Source organism: Sceloporus occidentalis, unplaced genomic scaffold (assembly GCF_023333645.1).
Source record: "Sceloporus occidentalis isolate IW3139 unplaced genomic scaffold, rSceOcc1.0.p SCAF_112, whole genome shotgun sequence".
Lineage (NCBI taxonomy): Eukaryota > Metazoa > Chordata > Lepidosauria > Squamata > Phrynosomatidae > Sceloporus > Sceloporus occidentalis.
In genome coordinates this window covers 914,584-939,074 of record NW_028317092.1, presented here as the reverse complement: position 1 = coordinate 939,074, position 24,491 = coordinate 914,584, and the positions used below count along the sequence as shown (strand labels likewise).

The following is a 24,491-nucleotide window of genomic DNA, read 5'->3' as shown; positions in this document are numbered from 1 at the left end:
TGGCATTTGGGGATCCACTGCCCATGCCCTATTTGGTACATCTTTGAGCCGGGCCATTTCAGTGTGCCCAACAAAACCATATATTTTTCAAAACTAGACACCACAGGGTATTTTAAATGCTGGTATTTTAACTCTTTGCATGCACACATTTTACCACCAGCATGTTTTCAAAGTTTGCAGTAGTATTTTTGTGTGTGTATTTTTCCCACACACACCTACTTTATGTATGAATTTACAGCTCCTGGTATATGCCGCTGTCACACGACACCCCATAATGTGTTCAGCAACATCTCCTGAGTACAGTGGTACCCCACATGCATGGGTTTGTCATTTTTGTGGGAACTAAAAGGCCACATTTGGTACGTGTGCATTTTTCTAATTGGAAATTAGGTGTGTGGCCATCCTTCCCCCGGTGTTAATTGGGACGTTGTTGAACCTGGCCAATTCAATTTACCCCATCAAATCATACCTTTTTTAAAAGTAGACACCCCACGGGCATTTAATATGCCAGTATTTTAACTCTTTCCATGCGAGAATTATTTTAAGCTAATATGCTAATTTTAGGACTTGCTCACAAAAATATATTTTTTATATATATATATTTTTTTTTTGCCTTTTTTTTTTATTTTTTTAACATTTTTTTCAACTTGAAGGTTCCCCTGATAGTGACATCAGTGGGAAATTATTTTTACATTTTACTGGTTTTTTACTATTTTTTTTCTAATTATTATTAATTTTATTTTATTTTTAATTTATTTTTTCTAATCACACTGTGATTAGAAAGCTGAGCTCCATTGACTTGCATGGTGAATGCAGTACCTGTATTCAACCTGCAAGTGGAGCCAAAGTTCTCTAGATGGTCTGGACCATCTAGCAAACTTTTAAAATTTGTTGGTTCCTGTTACAGGGCAGCGGCCATGGCGATCGCTTGATGGCGAAGATCATCGGCAGCTGCGGCTGTGACCGCTCTCCGGAGCGGTCACAGCCCATCGAAAGGTAAGTGTTTGGTGTCGCTGGATGCCTCTTGATCGAGGCATTCCAGCGACATATCGATCGCCTCCTAAACGCTTTTAAAACGGGCGTCCGCCGCCATACAAAGTACATGCTTTTCCGTGTCGTGCCAGGACCGGCAATTGTCGTTAAGGGGTTAAATGCTACAGCCTACCACAATGAGTTTACTGTACTCCAATGGCCTCCACAGTCACCAGTTCTCATTTCAATAGAGCACCTTTGGGATGTGGTGGAATGGGAGATTTGGATCATGGATGTGCAGCCGACAAATCTGCAGCAACTGCATGATGCCACCATGTCCATATGGACCAAGATCTCTGAGGAATGTTTCCAGCACTTTGTAGAAAGTATGCCATGAAGAATGAAGGCAGTTCTGAAGTCAAAATGGGGTCCAAGCCGGTACTAGCAAGGTGTACCTAATAAAGTGGCCACTGAGTGTATATGTTTGCCAGGTACTGGACCTGGTGGAATTAGTACCCTCACATCTAATCCATTTCCCCTACTGATTTTACATACTCCTAGATCAAATCCAGCTCTATAATTAATGACGCTGCAACTTTTGTAATCTGTCTTTTATCCTTGTACCTGTTCCTAGTCAAATGTCTAAAATCAGCCTATAAAACCCACTTCCACAATGTTTCACTTATACTTCTTATTGTGATTGTTTTCAATTGTCTTGGTACCCTGATTTCTGTAGACCTAGGTTGTCTGACCCCAATAGAAATCTTTTGTTTCATTGACCATTGAATGAAATCAACCCTTCTTGCTGTTGACCATCTATTCTGATTCCTGTATGCCAACCTGGGTTGTGTGACCATCCTTTTTTTAGTTATACCTGGTGCTTTTGTAAGTGAAGTCCAGATGATCATCCTTACCTGGGGGTTTATTCTCTTTTAAAGGTTGGTTATTATTGGCAGAAGAGTTCCTTCTTTACTTTACTCAACTCCATTAATGATGCTACACCAGTATCATGGCAATATTTGTTTTTACTTTAATGGGGACCCCAAGCAGCTGATAACCTGCTTTTCTAACAGTAACACCTATGATTGTCGTACAGTTATCTAGATGTTTTCCAGTAAGGTTAGAAACAAGGAAAATTGGAGATTTATGTTCTAGTTCCCTGTAGAAATCATGTTGAGCTGTGAATGCAAACTAAAAGTAACCTCTAATTCAGTTGGAAAATACTTCTTAACATTTTTCAGAGTCTGCATTATTTAGTGAAAAGAGTGAAATTTTGCGATCAGATTAGTACCTCATAGGGTGTGAGACAGCCCTGCACATCCAGCCAGCAGAAAACTTATCTGATTACAGCATGAGAGAAATATGTGTCTTCCCTACTGAATCTGGAGTATGAATCTGGAGTACAATATATCTTTATTTGCATGAGTGGTATTGTTTTTTAATTAAAAGAATATATGGTCTTTTTATTCCTATCCTGCTGTATGACTTCATTATGGCATCACATGCAGTTCTTCCAGTAATAGACTTTGATAATACTGGGTGTAAAATCAGCAAAATGAAGGTTTAATTAAATATCAAACTGGTGACATTCATTAACCTCAGCCACTCTCCTTGACCCTTTTTACATGGAACAGTTGCCTAGGTTCCTTGCTAGGTCAAGCCCTTGCAAAACCTAATAAAATATATACATATACAGGACCTCATGGGAATTTTGTGGCAGCTGACTTTGGATATTTCCACTTAGGGGTGTACTCACTTTTGTTGCCAAGGTTTAGACATTAATGGCTGTGTGTTGCGTTATTTTAAGGGGACAGCAAATTTACACTGTTATACGGGCTGTACACTCACTACTTTACATTGTAGCAGAGTGTCATTTCTTCAGTGTTGTCACATGAAAAGATATAACAAAATATTTACAAAAATGTGAGGGGTGTACTCACTTTTGTGAGATACTGTAGATTTAGTTTAAGCAAGTTCAGTATTAGAAAATCCTTAAAGTCCTTCACATTTTATTTTGCTTAGTACTTTTGTAACATGCAATGTGCTTGTCACGCTCTTTAGTGAAAGCACCACTTAAGAAAAGCCTATACTGGGTGGTTTCAATTTCTAATATGTCATGCCTTTTTAAATACTTACAGTATGTTCCATGTAGTGCCTATAACCATATGCTAGCTGAAAGTGTTTCTGGGTCACTCACTTTAACTGTAGTCCAAGAGTCCATGAAGGAACACAATATAAAGTTTTTACACACCATCATCTTACCGCTTTCCTTTTTTGCAAAGATTATATGCAACTGTATATAAATTATTTACTATACGGTATTTAGCTCTTTTCTGTTACTATACAAGTGTTCCTTGGAGCAATATGGTCAGAAGGAGAACATGACCTTACCAGAAGGAGGTAAAAGGAAACAAATAAAGTGAAGGGTGGGTTGACCTGGCCACAGTAGTCCCCAGGGTAGCATATATTGCTGGAAGAATTTGTGTGTTGGTGGGGGGTACCTTTACTAAATTATATATGGAAGTGTTTCTCAAAAGCTAGAAAATTGCACATTCATTGACTATTGTGGGAATTTGTGTTGTCATACAGTAAACATGTCATAGTGTTTTGGTAAACATGGCCTTTAAAATCCAGTTTGGTCTCAGTATCTTATTGTCAGTGCAGAGCTCATGTATTTGATGAGTTTTTTTAAAAATAGTTCTGGTTAACATCAATAAATTATACCATACTATGCATTTATTACCAGATATCCTAGCAACTCTAACCCTTTGTCCTTTGGTTTCAACCTTGCTGATCATACTATAAAGTGTCCATTCTCACTTTATGTAACTCTTTTTCTGAGAAATCCTATGTTGTGATTTATATTATTTTTCTTTTTGTATTTGGTGGTTTTTTTAATAATGCACAGTGATTTTAGTTAAGAATCATTGATGTGTTATTCTAAGATATATCATGAATTACACACTTTAAAACAAGGAACGTTTCATAAAGTTTATGCATTATTCCCATATAGAGTACTTCATTAGAGTCATTTACACTAGTGGTCCTGGGGGGACAGGCAGCTGCCAGAGAGTCCACCAAGGCTGTGTGTCTGCAATTATTCCCATCAATGAGAATTATAATTAGAAAAAAACAATATGCTTTAATTAAGTGTTGTCTTCAATGGTTTGTGTGAATGAAGCCTGTCAGATTATCCAGAAACGTTGGTCAGATGCAATAAAGTGAAAAGAGGGAAAAACTCAAAAAAGGGGAAATTGTGGTTAAACAAACATTATTCAATATTATTCACAAAAGCTGTTGTCTTTAGACTGTTAAACCTTTGGGCTTAAAAGGAAATGTCACCCATTTTATTTTTGCTCCCCTCTCTTTTTTCCTGGATAATATTTTTATGAGACCTGAAGTATCTACCGTATCGAATACATGTTTTCCAGGGGGTAGGATTATATATATAGGTGTACCATAGGTGTAAATGGCCTCTCCTTCCCTTTTACCACAAGAGATCTGAATGGAATGCCTCTCTTTCTTCCCCTTCCTGTTCTTATACTTTACATTTTGTTAACTTTTCTCTACATGCCTCTAGTAGTGCTGTCTAGAGTTTGTGTAATCTTGTTTTATGTCCTCTCTCTTTTGTTAATGTTGTTATATTGTATAACAAAATTATTAATTGAAAACAAAAATGTGTCTTCCCCCATGCAAATGCCTATAAGGATTCTGCAGATACCCCCTATATACATATGCCCCCCTCCAAGATGTTTTCTGTGCAAGGGATGAGTTGGCCGAACACATTTCCTGGCATGTGATATACTTACCGATTGTCGTGCACAGAGCTGGCACGGAGAACACTCTATGTGGGTTTTCTAATGAGATCACTATGCACATGCCCTGAAAGAGCTACCATTGGACACTTAGAAAGTACTTTCATATGCATTGATAGTTTAGGGGAGTTTTTGGGAGTGTGAAATATTTCTATGTATATCTAACAATGTATATATGTCTGTGGTATTACAGGGTAAGTTATGCACTTAACCAATGAGTTGCCAGATAAGGTCCCCTTTACTTGCATCTCTCTATTCAATGAACAATAGGGGAGGGATGATAATTAACGGTGGGAGCGCTTATAAAGTTATTACTCAAAACGAGATACTTGAAATGGCAAAACCACATATATCATTTTGAGTAAGGACTTTATATGCGTTCTCACCATTAATTATCTGTACTTTTTCTTGTGTTAAGAAACCACAAACTAGTGTCTGGGTGTCAGGTTCCACCCTACTCAGCCTGGAGTGTTCACTACTTATTGACGCTCATGTTGTTTTACAACCACTAGTGGCCGTCCTTCTTCCTCTGGAGCACCCAGACCTCATTATTATAAGGAGCTGAACCTTGTTACCTGGATTGAGCCCTGTACCTGATCCTGAATTGTTCCTGGCTCCCAAGCCGAGTGCCCTCCCAGTGGGCTCCCAATCCGAGTGCCCTGCCGGTGGGCTCCCAAGCCGAGAAGCCCTGCCAGTGGGCTCCCAAGCCGAGTGCCCTGACGGTGGGCTCCCAAGCCGAGTGCCCTGCCGGTGGGCTCCCAAGCCGAGAAGCCCTGCCAGTGGGCTCCCAAGCCGAGAAGCCCTGCCAGTGGGCTCCCTGCCGTCAAGCCCTGCCAGTGGGCTTCCTGTTGTGTGTCTGGTTCCCTACCAATGGACTTACCACCTGTACTTGTTTTTCATGCCAACATCTTCAATACAGACCATATCATAGTATTCTGCCTGTGGTTTGTTTCTTTGCACCTGTCTGTAACATCCCCCTAGTCATTATGCATCATGGGGTACAAACAGAACCCCTTGTATCCCCTGCGTCTGGGCTCCTACCCGACCTGTTTACCGGGTTCGTGACACTGGGTAACAGCTTGCATAATTTGTAATCATTACTAAGGAAACCTTTTTTAAGCATTATTATTAATTATTATTATCATTATTAAATGGAAGGGGTAGCTACTGTGGAAATATGACCGGCATTTTTTCATGAAAGAGAGTTTTTCAAATACTCAGTGGATCTCTACGGTAGTTTTATCATGTGCTGTTATTTATTTCCTGCTCTCGTTCATGCTGTAATCAGGAAATGTCAGTTTATGCTGAACTGCTTTATAATCACGCTAAATGCTGCTTTATATCACATGAAGGCATGGTTGTGGATGTTTTAGAGTACACTGGTCTCTCTATGGGGCCCATATAATGACATATACACCCACGGTTTTGGGGGTGCTATTTTGAACCTCTGTCACCAGCTTGACTCTGCTGCAGGTCAACTGCATTATTTGTGTTTTTGCATATAAGCACACTGACCAAATAGCATGAAATAACCGTAGTCACTGATTTTTTGTTTTTTATTTCCAAAATGTTCAGCAGCCTTGTAACATCAAAATGTTTAGCTCCAACCATGACGAGAACATCTTGTAATGTTTGCAGTATACTGGAGTGATCAGAATTTATTTTTAGATAAAAAAACAAATCCTGCAAAAAGTAGTTCTAGTTTTAAATGCGTCATTGCATTATAAAGATATAGGTTTCACTTTATTTTCTGATTGAATACACACTACTGTGTTTTAAAATGCTTTAAATTATTGCGAGACACTTCCTGAATTCTGAGAGTTAGACAATATATATAAATTGTGTTCTTTGGATCTACAGCTTTCTGCCTGCTGTAGCGTAAAGCTATAGTTTGGACATTTACAAACCAAATTCTGAACCCTCTCTCCCTCCTAATCTGCACATGACAGTAGTTTCCTCTGTATCACTGAAACAAAGCTAATATTATGTTTCGTCTATTTCCACTTCTCTATTCTTGATCACATGGTTGTGTTTCTCATAATTGCCTCACTGAACAATTGAGAGTCCCCTTCAAAAAACCTTAAGACCAATAAGTTATTAGACTTTGAAAAGATTCCAAAGTTTAGATATTCTCATTTTTAAACATATTTAGCACACATTTATCAGATTGTTAAAAAAAAAGTGCAGGGAACCAATAAGGCAAGATAAATTTCTGTTTACTTTTTCGCTGTGACTCATCACTGATACTGTGAGAAAAAGGGATCTAATTCTTCTTGTTTGGTGAAATTGAACAGTCTTTTCTAGTTAAATGTGAAATGTCTCAGATCTTTCTCCATATGCAGATGTGGAGATGCAATGCACGCCTCAAATGCTAGTGGTGCTTCCCATTCTCATAGCAAGATATTAAGCTTTCCCTCATGACAGCAACCTCTTGATCCCTACTTTTTTTGTCAGTCTGCCTAAATTCATTTTTTTTTTACTTGTATATTATTTATTTCACTTACAGATCCACCCCTCCAATAAGCACCTACAGACATTTGTAACACATTTGTGCACTTAGACATTTTTACCGCTTAAAACTGTGTCACTCTTCTTAATTTTTTTTCCAGTTGTGAATTTTATAGTAATAAATATATTTTTTTTATACTCATTTCACATTTTTTTTAAATTAGATTATTATTATCTCCCTCTGGGATCATTATTAACACCACCAGTAGGGTGTCCCTGTATAGTAGTGAGAGAGTTCCCCAGTGGGAAATTCAATGCAAAAGGGCTATGATATGGGGGATATATCATTGGTCCATAATGACTGTTTCATTTTTAACCCCATCACTGCTGCAAATGGGTTAAAATAAGTTTTCACAGCTTCTGTTTTTCTTACTATTAAAAGCTATGGGTAGCCATGTTCCTCATAGCATGTTTGTTCTTGTGAGTGGAGGAAATAGCTTCTGGTAGTGCTAAGCCTTTTGATTACAAGAAATTTGAGCTACTTCCTTACTTATTTTGGTTCAGTGTGAGGGCTGATTCTGGAGGTACCATAAGAAGAAGGTAATCCTGTTGGTTATGAAAAATAATGGAGTGTTGCTGAAATAACAAAAGCCACCAGTGGTATTACAGAGAAGCTCTTGGCTAGTATGTCAGGTAATGTCCCAAATGATTTCATTAAAACCATGTATAGTGTAGTTGCTAATATTGATACAGTTAACGCTAGTCAGAGAGGTGCATTAAGTATACCTGTTGGCAGCAAAACCATGTTAAAAAAGGTTGCCATGGAAACAAGAAATAAATGCGGGGAAGATCTTGAATAGGGAATTTGAGACCAATGGATGGTAGAAATTAGCTTAAGGATAGTAGTGGACTGATCAAATGATCTTATTTTTAATGGGTGTTATTAATTACAGTTTGGTGTTTTTTCGTACAGTAACAAGAAACATAACAGTGTTACAACAGTACAGTGAAACAGATGATGTATTACATTATCCAAGATACTATGAACATCAATGTATATAGGTCTAAATCTTGTTACTTTCACCCAAGCATCAATGTCCATAGATCCAAAGCTTGTTGCATTCACCCAACCAGTTTAATCCCTGAGATGTAACAAACCTAATAAAGTTAACATCAAAACTTGGAGATGTCAGTCTGAACCATGTCTAAACCATGCAGCGTATTAAGTATCTAGTAGATGTTGTTAATTAAATAAAACCAATTCTTCAATATCACCTGTTACAGATTAACCAGTCCACGTCTACCCTTCGACTTAACCTATATGTTTATAACCTAATAATGAATAATTATAAAATGAATAACCTAATATTTATTAATTAAATATTTTTAAGCTACTTAATATACCTAACTTATAATAAATAATGAAACTATTAAAAAATGCTAGTGCAATTAAATTGTAGTCTACCCCCAGGCAAGGGCAAAGCTCTCTAGCTCACCAACCTAAAGTGGGGTTATATTATTTATAATTAATATTATTAATTTATATTAATTTATTTCCTATTACTTTGATATTTATTTAATATATTATAGTTAAACAACCAATAACTTGAAAACAGATTCAGAACCAGATATAGGCTACATCTGCTACGTCTTATACTACAAAAATTAGCTACATTTCTTTGTAAATACTACAGCTACCTTGAAGCTTTCTTAGTACAGTTGCCGTCACACAGTCAATCTTTCTTTAAAGAATTTAAAAATATAAATTTAACCGTAACATTTTTTATTTATATTACCAAATTAGTTAAGCTTAACTAACTAACTTATTGGTTTGACTTTCTGACTGTCCTGAATTATTCTAAAAGTAAAAAAAAAACAAGGGGAAGACGGGTTAGGCACTGTGCGGCAAACTGTCAGCTCAACAGCATTAGCACAAGAATAGACAGCTGACAGAAGCACTAAAAAAAAACCTCTTAAATTACTTTAGAGAGTTTAGAGAGTCTTAGAAACTGTGAGAAATGGCAGGCAGAGGCTCACCATGACACCATGAAGAATCTCACTCTGTAAAATGCTCAGATGGAGCACAGTAGTGTCACATAAAGCAGTCACAGTGAAATGAACGGATCCCCTGCCCACTCTGCTATTATATAGGGTCTCCTCATTACTAATCTGCTTTTTGTCTTTGAAAGATGAAGCACAGCCATTGGGCAAGCCCTCAGCATGATGTGACAGGAGTGAGCTGATTGGACTTATGAAGATCAGCTCACTCAATGTCCCTCCTCCTGTGCAGGCGAAATGGCGAGATTCTCCACCTCTTAGTGTACTTAAAATGGTGGCCATTGTGAAGAACGAATGAACGAAGATTTTCATATTGCGCAAATTTGTTTTTAGTTTCTTTCGGCCAATGTTGCATCCGTTCGTTATTCGGCATAAAATTCTGCATGAAAACACTACGAAAAGGAATGCGCAAGTCTAGTTTTAGCAGTTTGCTGGTCTGGAGCATTCAGGTGTGTTTTAACACAATGCCAATAAAATGTTGGGACATTGGACCCCACTGTGGCCAAAGGCATACGCTGTAGGAAAACCCATAGGCATGATGTTACACGCAAAGTTAAGCTTCCATATCAAAGATTGCAAATAGCTCAATGAAAGATCTTAAGGTACTTAAAGAGTCAGAGAGTACTCCATCTGCAAAGTCCCCCAATATACTTACAGCAGAATCCCTTTTGAATGTTCACAGACTCTCCCCCTTAGCTGGGGAAACCCAGTGAACGGAAAAGATTGACTCCACTGCCACCCAGGGGTCACAATGTGCTTCCTGGGATTTTACCCCTTCCAGGGCTTATTTGATTTCCTTGTCTTCAGTCAAGATGATGTATCCCTATCTTACCTGTGGCTTATAAGAGAAGAAACTTTTAGTAGTGAGCTCAATTTTTGAACTGCTGTGAATCCCACCCTTTTTATAAACCTAACTCAAGAAATACATTTTTATAATGTGGTGCACAAGGCCCTTTGACCATTAATTACGTTCAAACACACAATTTGGTAGGATGATTGAGATGTCTTCTTCCTTCTATTTACAGATTAATTTGCTGTTACCAAAACAGTTTTTTTTAATTGTTTGGAGTTTGAACAAATTTTTTTTACTTAATGGCCCTGTTTTTCACACATGGTCCCAATAATTATATACAGAGTGAAAAAGTAAGAGCAGTCTCAAATACAAGAGGAACAATGCCTGTCCTCATTAACCTAGTAAAGTTTCTTAGGAATATTCTTGTTATGTGTTGTTGCAATTGTTATTAAAGGACATTATTTACTATTTCTGTTCAACCTCTTTAATGAAATAATTGGATGTAATTTTATTCATACATGTTAAACATGTAAAAGCACAACTTACCAACTCCCTATTCTTGTACCACATGCCTGTGGTATGTGAGAGGTTTTGAAGAACAGGGTGTCTGCCTGGGGTAGGGGTGTCAAACCCAATTAGGTAAAGGGCCTGTTTGAAATTACAGACTTCTATTGGCGGGCGCACCTATGTAAATGTACTTAGTACCTTAAAATAATCCAGTTCACAGTAATATTAGTTATTTGAGTCATAAGTACATAAAAATAGTAAGCCTGACAGGCTCTCACAGATCTGAGAAGGACACAGGAAACAACTTGTATTACTCACTCGAAGAAGTAACAGCATGCACAGACAATATACGTAACCACACAGTTAACTTTAGAAGGTGGGTACACAAGAACATTGCATTAGATCGCATTTTTTTATATAGCGCCAATGGATTCTGTAGCACTGCTACAATCAGTGGGATAATTGAAAGTCACAAACAATAACAACCTGGTTGAGGGGAAGTGAAACAGTAGGAGAGGACTGCTTGGATTGGGATGATAGGGTCCAGATGTTCTATTGCAGTTGTTGATCGTTTAGATAGCTTGATTAGGTTGAAGGCTGAGGGTGTTAGGAAGGAAGGTTCAATGCTTCTTGAAAAGGGGGTCTTCAGAGAGCTTTTGAAAGTCACTTATGAGGGAGAAAGTCTGACATGACAAGGAAGGGAATTCCACAAGAGGGGTGCAGCACGGGTAAAATCCTGAATATGAGAGTAGGAAGAGGTAATGATGGTAGAAGAGATGAGAGGAACGAAGAGGGCAGTTAGGGGTGATGAATGTAAAGAACGTAAAACACTCACAAACGAACATGCACTCACACAAAAACTCACAGTGCTTATAGACATGCATTTTACAACATTTACAACATCGGTAGACATGACAAACTCACACTGTTCACAAATATTACCTTATTATCCCAACTGCATGCCCCTACTCTTTAGAGATTTAGGTCCCAAGCATACCTGGGGACTTTCCAGGATAGGTAACCTGGAGCACTCCCTCTCCTAGGGGAAAGGCTTCACAAAGGGGGCAGTGCCAGACAGCCTAAACCGGGCATAGAGTAGAAAGGGATGTAACTGGATCAGGTGCAACCCCTGGCCTAGGGAAACCACATTTTATAATTGTGATTCAGTTACTGTGGCTGCAGCAGGGGTGTAGTCTCAATGGGTGAAGCTTAAGCATCTGTAATCTGTGCAACAGAATTGGGTCTGATCGCAGGGCTAGTCTCACATGTTTTTTTATGTTTATAATTGCTATTTAACAATACAAAATTATAATAGATGATTGATAGGTGCCATGGCATATTTTAGAAAACACTGGCTTCATGCTTTTCAGGGTATATGTCTGGTCCAAACATGCTCCGATTTGTTTTCGCTATTGTGATAATTAGCCAGTTAAATATGAAATTATCTGAAATTCCTTACAATGCTGCGTAATGATTCCAATGCAGTAATATAATTAGTAACCATAAGATGGCAGTGTTGGCCCATCTTAACATTCTTGCTAATATTTTCTGAAACATTAAACATTGGTTGAATGTTATGGCCCATATTATCTAAAGTGCTGTTATCCTTACATTATGTTTTATTATTTTTCTTTTTCAGCAATTTGTAATTTTAAGAGCAAAAGTTTACCTCAGATTTCTCTTCAGATCGGTGATGTGGTTCATATATTGGAGTCTTGTGAAGGTAAAAGTAAAAATTTTATACATGTTTTACATATGTGAAAATTGAACATCGATACATTTTGTTAAGTATATTGGTATGGAATTGTTAGGTATTTAATAGTTTTTTTTTCACATAGGTTAAAAAAACTTTCATAACCAACCATTGTTAGACCACCAGGTTCCTTGCAAGGGTACCTGGTTGGTTAGGTGGTAATTGAGGTGCCCAGCAGGGTTGTTTCATAACCCTGCTGTAGTAGGACAGCATAAGCAATTGTCATCTCCAAGGTAAGAAGGAGAGGCGGGGCAGGCATGGAAGTGTGTTAGCTGCATAGATAATGGGAGAGGGAGAAAGGAGTATGTGTAAGTGTATGGTGTTAGAGTGTGTGTCTGACTTTAGCATTATTGTTTTTTTTCACATATGCCTTTAGAGTCTTTGTGTGTATGTTAGTGTGTGGTATTGGCACAAATATGTGTTAGTATGTGATGGCAGTTTCTGTTGTAGGCATGAGCATGTGTCAGCATGTGGTGTAACAGTGTTTGTGTGTATTAGTGTGTGTGCTCATAGTATTTGATGTGAACATCTGTGTATTTGTGTACGGATTGAGCATTAGCATGTCAAGGATGAGCATACATAGGCACAAATCCTAACCCCATTAGGCTTTCCAGTTACTCAGGCGCTGGTTTCCAATTTTAGAGATTTTTGATGACTATGGAATACTTCCTACATAATATTTTGTATGGGGAGTGCACTCCAGAGCATATTCATGTTATATTTTGACATTGCAATTACAGTGTCTAGACTCTGTACACTCTTTTATGACACTCTAGGACAGTATATGCGGTACCTTTTGGAAGTTATGCTGCTTGGATGGTCTTCTCAAGCGTTCTACAAGTTTATCCAAGTCTTTAAAAAATATTTTTGTCAGGTTAATTTCTTTGTAAGATATTAAGGTATCTAAACAAGCATGCAAGATGCTTTCTGTACACTACCTGTACTGTGGAAGGGTACCTCAACTACTCCAGAGTGGAGTGCATATGCCCATCTCTTTGCATGGGTTAAGCAGTAAAAAATACTGCCTAGCCAAGGGTAACAAAGGGTACAATACTTTTTATTTTAGAGGAACCACTATGCAATGACACCTTCACATGTTGTCAGTAGACTTGTGCATTCGTCTTCGGGCGAACATGGAAACGAACACGAAGAGTGCGGTTTCGTGTTCGTTCCGAAGACACGCCGAAGAGAAGACGGCGGCGGTAAAACGTAGGCGAAGACGAAGACACACACCACGAAGATCTTCGTGATTGTCTTCGTCTTCGTCTACCATTCCCCCCCTTCATCTTACCTTGTCTTGGCTTCTTGGCTTCGCGGCATCGCGGCAGTTCCCGGAAGTGGAAATCCGCAGGTTCGCCGTCACGCTACAGGGCAGTGCGAATGAGCCTATTGGTCGCCTACAGGGACCTCCTCTGGCATCAACCAATTGGTTGATGCCAGAGAAAGACCCTGCAGGTGACCAATAGGCTCACTCGCAGGGTCTTTGTAGCCCCTGACAGCGAACCTATGGATTTCCGCTCCCGTTAACCCCTTCGATGCTGCGTTATCTAACACAGCATCGAAGGGGTTAACGGGAGCGGAAATCCATAGGTTAAAGGGCCGTGCTAGCGAACAATAGGCTCACTTGCACGGCCCCTTAACCCTTTAAAAAAAAGTTAACCCCTAACTAATTGAACAGGGAGGGAGACCAGTGGCATCGGCAGTGCCGATGCCACTGGTCTCCCTTCCTGTTCAATTAGTTAAATGTCCGTACGAGCGACTTTATTGGTCGCTCGTACGGACATTTAACCCGGCACAGACTAACTAATTGAACAGGGAGGGAGACCAGTGGCATCGGTCTCCCTCCCTGTTCAATTAGTTAAAGACCAGTGGCATCGGCAGGGCAAGTTGCAGCATTGGGGTTTTAAAACCCCAATGCTGCAACTTACCCTGCCGATGCCACTCATCTCCCTCCCTGTACAGAGTTAAATGTCCGTACGAGCGACTTTATTGGTCGCTCGTACGGACATTTAACCCGGCACGGACTAACTAATTGAACAGGGAGGGAGACCAGTGGCATCGGTCTCCCTCCCTGTTCAATTAGTTAAAGACCAGTGGCATCGGCAGGGCAAGTTGCAGCATTGGGGTTTTAAAACCCCAATGCTGCAACTTACCCTGCCGATGCCACTGGTCTCCCTCCCGTACAGAGTTAAATGTCCGTACGAGCGACTTTATTGGTCGCTCGTACGGACATTTAACCCGGCACAGACTAACTAATTGAACAGGGAGGGAGACCAGTGGCATCGGTCTCCCTCCCTGTTCAATTAGTTAAAGACCAGTGGCATCGGCAGGGCAAGTTGCAGCATTGGGGTTTTAAAACCCCAATGCTGCAACTTACCCTGCCGATGCCACTCATCTCCCTCCCTGTACAGAGTTAAATGTCCGTACGAGCGACTTTATTGTTCGCTCGTACGGACATTTAATTAATTGAACAGGGAGGGAGACCAGTGGGATGTGCCGGGTAAGTTGCAGCATTGGGGTTTTAAAAGTCTGCACGAGCGACCAACAGAGTCGCTTGTGCAGACTTTTAAAACCCCAATGCTGTAACTTACCCGGCACATCCCACTGGTCTCCCTGTTCTATCAGTTAAATGTCCGTACGAGCGACTCTATTGGTCGCTCGTACGGACATTTAACTGATAGAACAGGGAGACCAGTGGGATGTGCCGGGTAAGTTACAGCACCAGGAGCCTAAAAGTCTGTACGAGCGACCAACAGAGTCGCTCGTACAGACTTTTAAAATCCCAATGCTGCAACTTACCCGGCAGATCCCACTGGTCTCCCTGTTCTATCAGTTAATAAATGATAGAACAGGGAGACCAGCGGGATCTGCCGAACAATTACGGCACCTGGAGTATAACAGTCTGTACGAGCGACCCTATTGGTCGCCCGCAGGGGGCTCGTCTGCCATCAACCAATGGCAGACGAGCCCCCTGCTGACGACCAATAGAGTTGCTCATACGGACATTTAAACTCCTGGCGCCAGAGCGGCTTTAACCCCGTTTTAACCCCTTAACCGGGGAAAACGAAGAAAACCCGAGCACGAAGAGTGTCCGCGAATATTCGCCCGAAGAGAAGACAGGACCAGGCGAATATTCGCGGAATACGAAGTTGTTTTTTTTGCCGAAGACGAGCACGAAGACGAACACGAAGAGCCCCCTGGTGCCCAAGTCTAGTTGTCAGCAAGACAGTAGCAAAATGTACACAAAGGTATTTCCAAGCTAAAAGTCATCAGGTATGTATGCATTAGAAAAATCCAACCCCAGGAAGCTTCATTTAGTGATACAGCCTAATTCAGACCCTCTGAAATAAATGAGAAGAGGTTCTTTGAATGTCATCTGCATTATACATTCATGCAGGAGAAGTCAACTGAGGATGAAATGTTATGTCAATACACCTCAAATTCAGGTTTATTTGGTAAAGTAGGAGTTGACAGGAAAGTTGTGGCTTCAATAAACTGAATTAATAATGCATTTTTTACAGCATAATCCCTGGTAAATTTCTCTACAAGAAGTACTAAACTGGCCCTGTATAATGCATAGCTCAATCGAAGTGACTTTCTTAAGGTCAAATAAAGCCAGTAAGAAAACTTCCCATGAGAGACTTGAGTACAACAACGAGGAATTCAATTGCCATTTTGTAGTTAAAAAATGATAAAAGCAAATTGGTTTTCTATAGATCAAAAGATATTGAGAAAACTATAACATGCACAAAAATATATATAGCCAATAATATACCGATTATATTAAACCTATAAATCTTAAAAGTAGTAAGTTGACATAGGTCAAAAGGAAACACAATAATAACAGACTGCTCAGCAACTGTGGATGCATACACTGGTTGCTATGATAGGGAGTATAGATGTGCTTGTGTTTAATATCTGTAATCTCTGCAAACATCTGAGTAAAAAAGTAATACTTATTTAAAGAAGGAAGTAGTTACATTCATTTTTGTTTTCATCCAAATTAACACAGTAGGTCTGATTATATGGTAAGTCTTTCCCATATTGTCAATGTGAAATTCATGTATGAAGGTAGTGGGGACCATGCTAACCCCAGAAACAAACCATTACCCCCTTTTCCTAGAAACCTGAAACCCACCAATAAAGGACACACCACAACAATATGGATTAAATAGGCCACAGCTTTATTAACATAAAACATAAATATGTACTGTGTTAGCATAAAACCTTTATTTACAACCTTTATAAACAACCACACATTATATAAACAATAAATAACACATATAAACAAATATACATCCAAAAAAAACAAAGCACATTCTAAATAATACAGAACTCTCCTAACCCAGTGCAGTCCTTGCAGGCTCCTTCTAACCACACAATAAGATGGAACTCACCTCCCCCCTCGTCCAACAATACTGACAGCTCCCTCCGCTGCCAATCATGATAACCACCAGCCGACCTTAAGCTTGGTGGGCACGTCCAAGGTCATTGACCACACCATACCAGAGGTCAGGAGAGGATTGAGCCCAACTTCCCTTCCTTCACCAGCACAATAACCGTAACTTACAACCACTCTTTTACCAGCAAGGACACACCAACACCAGGGCCCCCACACTCCAAAGCCATGGCCTGTTCCACCGCTTCCTGCAAAGCCAAGTTAAACAGGTCCAGCCCTACCTCATTCAAATAAACCCCATCACTATGAAAAAAGATTGCCCGTGTCCTTTTCAAAAACTCTATGCCGCACCGCCATTCCGCCAATCTCCGAAACAAACGTAGAAATCCTGGGACCCGCTTACTAGGGCTAACCAACTCCCCAATATGGATGGCCCCAAAAAACGCTAATGAAAACGCCAAGCGAAACAGACAAACCTCAAACTCAAAAGTGCAAACCAAGCCCAACACTGCAAACAACCGCTCCACCGTTACGGGCCTCCTATGGCCAATCGACCCTTTACCCTTCCTCCACCCCTTCAACGCCTGCCAGACCGCAAACTCCTTAGTGCAGTCTGGAACCCTTAACAATTTAAACAAAAAACTAAGGCCCGACAACCGCGCAGATGCCGAAGAAGGAGACACACCACCACTCTCCCGCTCAAACACCGCCCACTAGTCCCACGCCTTACCATACCGCCCCCATGTGTCCCTGGAAACCGAGTTACAAATCCACTGCATCACTCGTCCAACCCAAGAGCCCACAGTTCCGCCGGACACGGGGTCCCTGTTATGTCCGCATGAGGTAGCTCCAAACTCCGCCCACTGAAAGCGAGATAGAGCATCAGCCCTGACATTCTTGACACCTGGAACATGCATTGCCCTACAGGTCACATTCAAACCCAGACAATGCAAAACCAACTTACGAACCACCGCAGTGAAAGATAACCATATTGTCCTTCAGAAACAACCCCCAGACCACCACCGCCACCTATGGGAAACAGCTCGAGAAATGCCAAATTTCTAGTGAGCTCCGCCACCTTCCAAGATTCAGGACATTGCTCGGCACACCAGTGCATGCCCAGGATAGCCACAAACCTGCATCTGTATACAAATGCAACTGAGCATTGGAAACCTTAGGGGCCTGCCAATAGGCCCTTCTGTTGTAGGAATCCCAAAAAGTCCCCCACACCACCAAATTGTCCCACAAGGGCAGAGTGATACGGATACAATGCCGAGGTTTTCGAACCCTGGTCGTCGCTCCCGCCAGGCTTCTACTAAAAACCCTACCCATGGGCAGCACCATGCACGCAAAATTAAGCTTCCCCAGCAATGACTGCAGCTGACAAAGCTGAACTTTCCGAGGGCCCCGCATCCTAGCCACCTTCAGGTCAGACAACTTATCCGCTGGCAACCTACACTCCACAGCCAAGGAATCAATCTCGATGCCCAAGAAACTTAGGCACGTCGAAGGACCCTCAGTCTTATCCGACGCCAGCGGTGTCGAGGATAAGAAACCTTACACAATTCTGGCGCAATGTCATCATTAACCGAACCCCCCGCGGGTAAGATAAATGGTGAATTAACCTGTACTTGCCTGCAGGGGCGTACCTAGAATATTTGGCACCCGGGGCGGATCCTGTAAGTGGCACCCCATGTAAAGACATCTACAAAATTATGTTAAGAATATTTATTGCACCAATTATTAAACTGTATGTCAACTGTAAACAACAAGAAATCTGAAAAAATAAATTTAATAAATAAAATAAATTAATAGTGCTTTCTTTAATAACCCTCCAAAAAAAAACAGTGTCCACATTGCCCACATAGAACCTGACCAGCACCCAACTTACACACACATAGGACGTGCCATCTTTGCCCCCAAACAGCCCAGCATGAGTCAGCATTGTTCCCAAACAGCCGAGTGTACGCCATCTTTGTCCCATAAACACACTACCTGTGCCATCTTTGTCCCATAAACACCCTGCCTGTGCCATTTTTGTCCCATAAACACCCTGCTTATACCATCTTTGCCTTTTTGACAAATCAACTATACACCTATGATTAACACAAACACTTTTACAGTCACTCACTAATTCACTTTCATTCACACAATCATTTATTCTTTCACACAAATTATTTACACATATTTATTGATGCATTCTCACAAATTCATTAATTCTCTCACTCATTCACACAATTCATCCACACATTAATCCATTGATTTTCGCTCTCTCATTCTGACTCTTTATTTCAATATTCTTGCTACACTCCTTTCTCCCTACCTACCCATTATCACCCCCTTCTGCCCTATCTACCCCTTCTCACTCCCTTCTCCCTATCTACCCCCTATCCCCCCGTCTCACTCCCTTCTCCCTATCTACCCCCTCCTAACTATCTACCCTCTGCCCCCTTTGAAGTTCACTTACCTTTCAGGAGTCCTGCGGTGGGGGTGCAAGGCCTCTGTCTCCCAGCTCTGCCACTGTATGGAACAGTATAGAGTGATGGGAGTTATGATGTACTTTAGAGCATAATTATAATAAAAAAGACATTGGAAATGGTACAGCATAACACCCATCACTCTCACACACTAACATTCAGCATAACACCCATCACTCTTACACACTTACATTCAGCATAACACCCATCACTCTCACACATTTACCAATCCACACATATACTAATCCACACATATACCAATCCACACGTATACCAATCCACACATACCAATCCACAGATTCCACACATACCAATCCACACATACCAATCCACAGATTCCACACATACCAATCCACACATACCAATCCACAGATTCCACACATACCAATCCACACATACCACACATACCAATCCACACATACCAATCCACACATACCAATCCACAGATTCCACACATGCCAATCCACACATACCAATCCACAGATTCCACACATATACTAATCCACACATATACCAATCCACACATATACCAATCCACACATATACCAATCCACACATTCCACACATATACCAATCGACACATTCCACACATATACCAATCGACACATTCCACACATATACCAATCCACACATATACCAATCCACAGATTCCACACATATACCAATCCACAGATTCCACACATATACCAATCCACACATACCAATCCACAGATTCCACACATATCAATCCACACATACCAATCCACACATATATCAATCCACAGATTCCACACATAACAATCCACAGATTCCACACATAACAATCCACACATATACCAATCCACAGATTCCACACATACCAATCCACAGATTCCACACATACCAATCCACACCAATCCACAGATTCCACACATACCAATCCACAGATTCCACACATACCAATCCACTCTCACTGTCACTCAGTCTTACTGAATGATTTCCTACCTTCTTTTCTACCTCTTTTCTTACAGCAGTCTCTTCTTCTTACAGCAGTCTTCCTCTTCTTCTTCCGGGTCAGAGGGCACTGTGGGCGCGGCTTCAGTGCCGCCGGGATCTGACAACAAACCCCGGCGCACAGCAGCAGTTGCCGCGCGGATCGCAAGGGAGCAGTATCGGAGGTCTTTAACAGACCTCCGGCTCCCTTGAGTGATTTTAAGCCGGTTCAAGGGAACCCGCTTAAAATCACTCAAGGGAGTCGGAGGTCTGTTAAAGACCTCCGATACCGCTCTCTTGCGAGCCTGCTCCTCCAGCGGCGGACATTACTGTCCGTCTCTGGAGGGGTGCCGGGTGCCGGCAAGTTGGCACCCCCCTGATGAGCGGCACCCGGTGCGGACCGCCCCCCCCCGCCCCCCGCTAGGTACGCTACTGCTTGCCTGGTTTCTTCTCAGGGACTACCCAAAGGGAGAAACCTGCAAATCGGCCATAAGATTGGCGTAAAACAGACCAACCATGTTGCCAAAAGCCACCTCCTTCGCCAACTTCTCCCTAACCGCACTAGGAAACTCCAAAACCGAACCCAAATTTTTAACCCCCACCAACGGCGGACCTTCAACAAAGGGGTTCCAAAAGCCTTCCGTAAAACCCTCCAACTAAATCCACACAGCCTTGCGATTCCTATACCTGTTTAGCCGTGGCTGCATCGTGGTGACATCCACTGGGGTTGTCACCTTTTTGTCCCCACGTGACCACGGTCCGCCCCTTTCCCTCGCCGGAAACATTTGGCAACAGGATGGGACCCACCGCAGCCGGAACATTTGTGCTTAAAGCGGCACGAGACACCCCACTTACACTGCCCGTCGTTATACTGGTAGCAACACCCGGCAGTCACTGCCCGACAAAAGGACAAGAAAGGACGAAAACCCCCCTGATGTGTAGCAGGACGAGTCATGATGGACATCCACAAGCCATTATCCACCTGATCCCACTCAATGGAGGGCCGCACCGCCAATCGCTAGCGGAACTGCTCGTCATACCGCACCCAACCTAAGCCCCCGTACGTCCGACACGCATTCCTAGCAAAAAGTGCCGAACATTTCTCTGGGTTCTTCTTACCAATCACGCTCGCCAGAATAGAAAAAGCCTTAATCCAATTCCCAAAAGTTTTGGGAATCCACCTATTCCTATACCTCTCCCTATCCTTCTCCTTATCAGAGCCCTCAGTATATCGCTACCTCGCGCTACCTCGGCAACCGGTTCTGGGGCTTCCAATGAATCGACCCACGCACCCTGCAGGGGAGCCGCCTCCCCAGACACCGACCCGCTACAGGGCTGCGGCACCGCAGCCCCCCGACCTGGACACCAACAATGCCACCATCCTCTTCGGGCGGGCAGTGTCCTGGCTACCCACCACTTCCCACATTCCAGTGCCTCCACGGCCCTCACAGCCTGCCCGGATGTCTTGCCAAACCCACACGACCTCCCGCTCCGTTGCTATCCTGTTGGAACCGACAAGGGAGAGGAACGCGCAGGAGAAGGCTGAGCAGCCACCTCCTGGGATGGCCGTGGCCCATGATCGGGGCTCCTGCTCTGATAATGAGCCGTCCCTAACGCCACAGGGCTTAAACTCACCGGCGGACCAAAGCAGGCTCAGCAGGCCCACCAGGCACCGCAGCCTGGGGACAAAGGTGAGCATAATGCCACTGTCCTTGTCCGCAGCAGCCCTAAGAGCAGCAAACATGGAGTCGAGATCCATCTCCTAGGCCGTCAAGCAAGCACAGGACAATCAGTAAGTGATTGCTGGCAGTCTCAAAAAGTGGAAATGACCCGGGTCACAGAAAGGTCACCTTTTATCCCCTCAGGGACCCCCCACCCCCCAATTTACATACACCAATCACATAGCACTCACCCACACTCATACATGCTCCCTGTCCATTCAGCTATGCCAGGGGCCTGAATTACACCTCTTTTTATAGTTGGGATTTTATTCTGAAAACTGTCAAACGTCTGCTGTCTTTATATAATCAACACTTGTGGAGTAGATTGTCATATCTGGGGGGGGGGCAGAGTGGCATATCTGGGGGCATAAAGCATAACAGTGGCGCAGAGTGGCATATCTGGGGGGCAGAAAGGCATATCTATAAGTAAGTTGCATTATGAATTAAGGGGGGACCTTAAAATGGCTATTGGTTTTCCAAATTTCTATTTGTATATAACATATGCTGACTAACTGTATAATACAGATACAGATACCAAAAATGTTAAAATATATGTATTCCTGTTCATTAGATAAAATACTGTTTTACCAGTCCACTTGTGTATTTTTTCTTTAAAAATAAAATTTTCTTTAAAATAGCACCAAACTTTAAGGGTACGACCTATAATCAGGTGCAGCCTATAATCGCGCCAATATGGTATATTGTGCAGTAGTATGAATTTACATGAAGGTAACATATATAACTATTTTGTAAGTAAATGTGTTACGATATGAACACACTGTTCTTTTTAATTGTTTTTAGATTGGTACAGAGGATATCTGGTAAAACAGAGGACAAATTGGGTAAGATTCTATTTTTGAACTATTTTTCTATTTACAGGGATTCTTCTGAATGAATACTAAAATTTTCTGTGTTAATCAGTTATAAATAACTGCTTGTTAGGTATAATTATACGGTTACCTTCACAAAAACATTATATATTCTTTATATATATAACATTATATATTGACAATGTCATAACACATTTTTCAAGTCAATAATTGATTTTGTATGACTCATATTACATTAGAGGACAAAGAATATTAATATGATTCCAAAATTAAACATAAAAAATAAGAAAACATATTCGGTGACCAATTCCCTTTATCCGCTATAAAAAGTAATAGCAGTAGTGATAAATATATAGAAGGTGAATTGAGTTAGCTCCAAAATTGTATTTCATTCCAAATCATTAATTTTCCTGCATGCAGATCTGGAGAATGCATATGTATCATTGCTAAAAAAAAAATCTGCCGTTACTCTTATCTTGGGTCACCATTACAACATAATAGAAATTACTTTGAATGTTTCTGGTATCCAGTATAGTATGCACATTTCTAAAGCTAAATTTATGTAACTTAATCCAAGAATTGGTCAAACATCGTCTATTCTAAATTGTTCTGTTTGCATAATTCTCATATATATAACCATACCTGGGAACTTTTCGGGTTTGGCCTGGAGTACTCAGAGAGAAGCACCGCTTCTCCTGTTCCCGGGGTCAGCACCCGAATCCTCTGGGCCACAGGAGCGGGGTCTTGACACGTCTCACTCCCAGCCCATTTCCCCCTTAAATGGTGGTGTTTCCTGCAATGTCGGCGGGAATGCCCACTGACATCCGCGGGAACAACCCAGATGTCAACGGCAACCGCCCACTGATGTCAGTGGGAAGTCATGGCCGCGTCCCGCAAGGGTAGTCTCCGGTTAGGCAGAGCCCAGAAGTTCTCAGGTTTGCATATAACATTTGTGACAAATGTTCGCTCATACATGTCTGTCTGTTTTCTGTCTGTTCCAGTATGTCTGTATCATGTACATTTTTATAAATACATACTGGCAAATATAAGTAATTATTATTTTTTTAATTATCAATCTTTATCAGTGCTCCTTCCACTTGATTGCTACATCTGCATTCAGGCCTCTGGACGTCAAAAAAATAATGTGAGATTTCGCTATAAAATAATGCTACGTTATATTTTCAGGAGCTGCTGTTTTACATTCTAATAGTGCATTTGCTCTTAACAGTATCTGTGTATATATATATATATTGTGACAAAAGGTGTGGTATAGTGATAGATGGCAGATATATTAGACCAGCCTTGGTCAATAGTAGCCTACTTTAACCCCTTCGAGACAAAGACTGATTTTACTTTTTGTACCCTTTGTGACAATGGCCTTTTTAACATTTCTGCGCTGCTTGTGTTTAGCTGTAATTTTCTTCTTTCCCGTTTACTGAACCCACACACATTAGATATTGTTTTTTTCAGGACAAGAAGGGCTTTCTTTAGATGACATTGTTTTGATTGTATCATATTATTTACTATTAAAAAAATTATAAAATATGGTGAAAAATTTAGAAAAAAATGACTGTTTCTAACTTTTAGTTGAAAAATCTTTTACTCATCTATAAAAGGTAATGAAAAAACCTGCTAAATAGATTCTACTATTTGTCCTGAGTTTAGAAATACCCAATGTTTTTATGTTTTTTTGCTTTTTTCTACCCATTATGGGGCAATAAGTACAGGTAGCGTTTTGCTATTTCAAAGCCATTTTTTCCAAATCTG

General features: G+C 41.3%; 1 protein-coding gene across 1 annotated transcript in view; it reads left to right on the top strand.

The window, feature by feature from the left end:
• Positions 1-11,357: 11,357 nt before the first annotated feature.
• LOC149282561 (dedicator of cytokinesis protein 2-like) overlaps positions 11,358-24,491 on the top strand; it is a 291,513-nt gene continuing 278,379 nt past the window's right edge. Inside the window, exons 1-3 of the mRNA XM_089498058.1 lie at positions 11,358-11,415; positions 12,233-12,316; positions 22,696-22,736. Of these exons, the coding sequence (XP_089354184.1) occupies positions 11,358-11,415; positions 12,233-12,316; positions 22,696-22,736 (183 nt within the window). The remainder of the gene's footprint in view (positions 11,416-12,232; positions 12,317-22,695; positions 22,737-24,491) is intronic.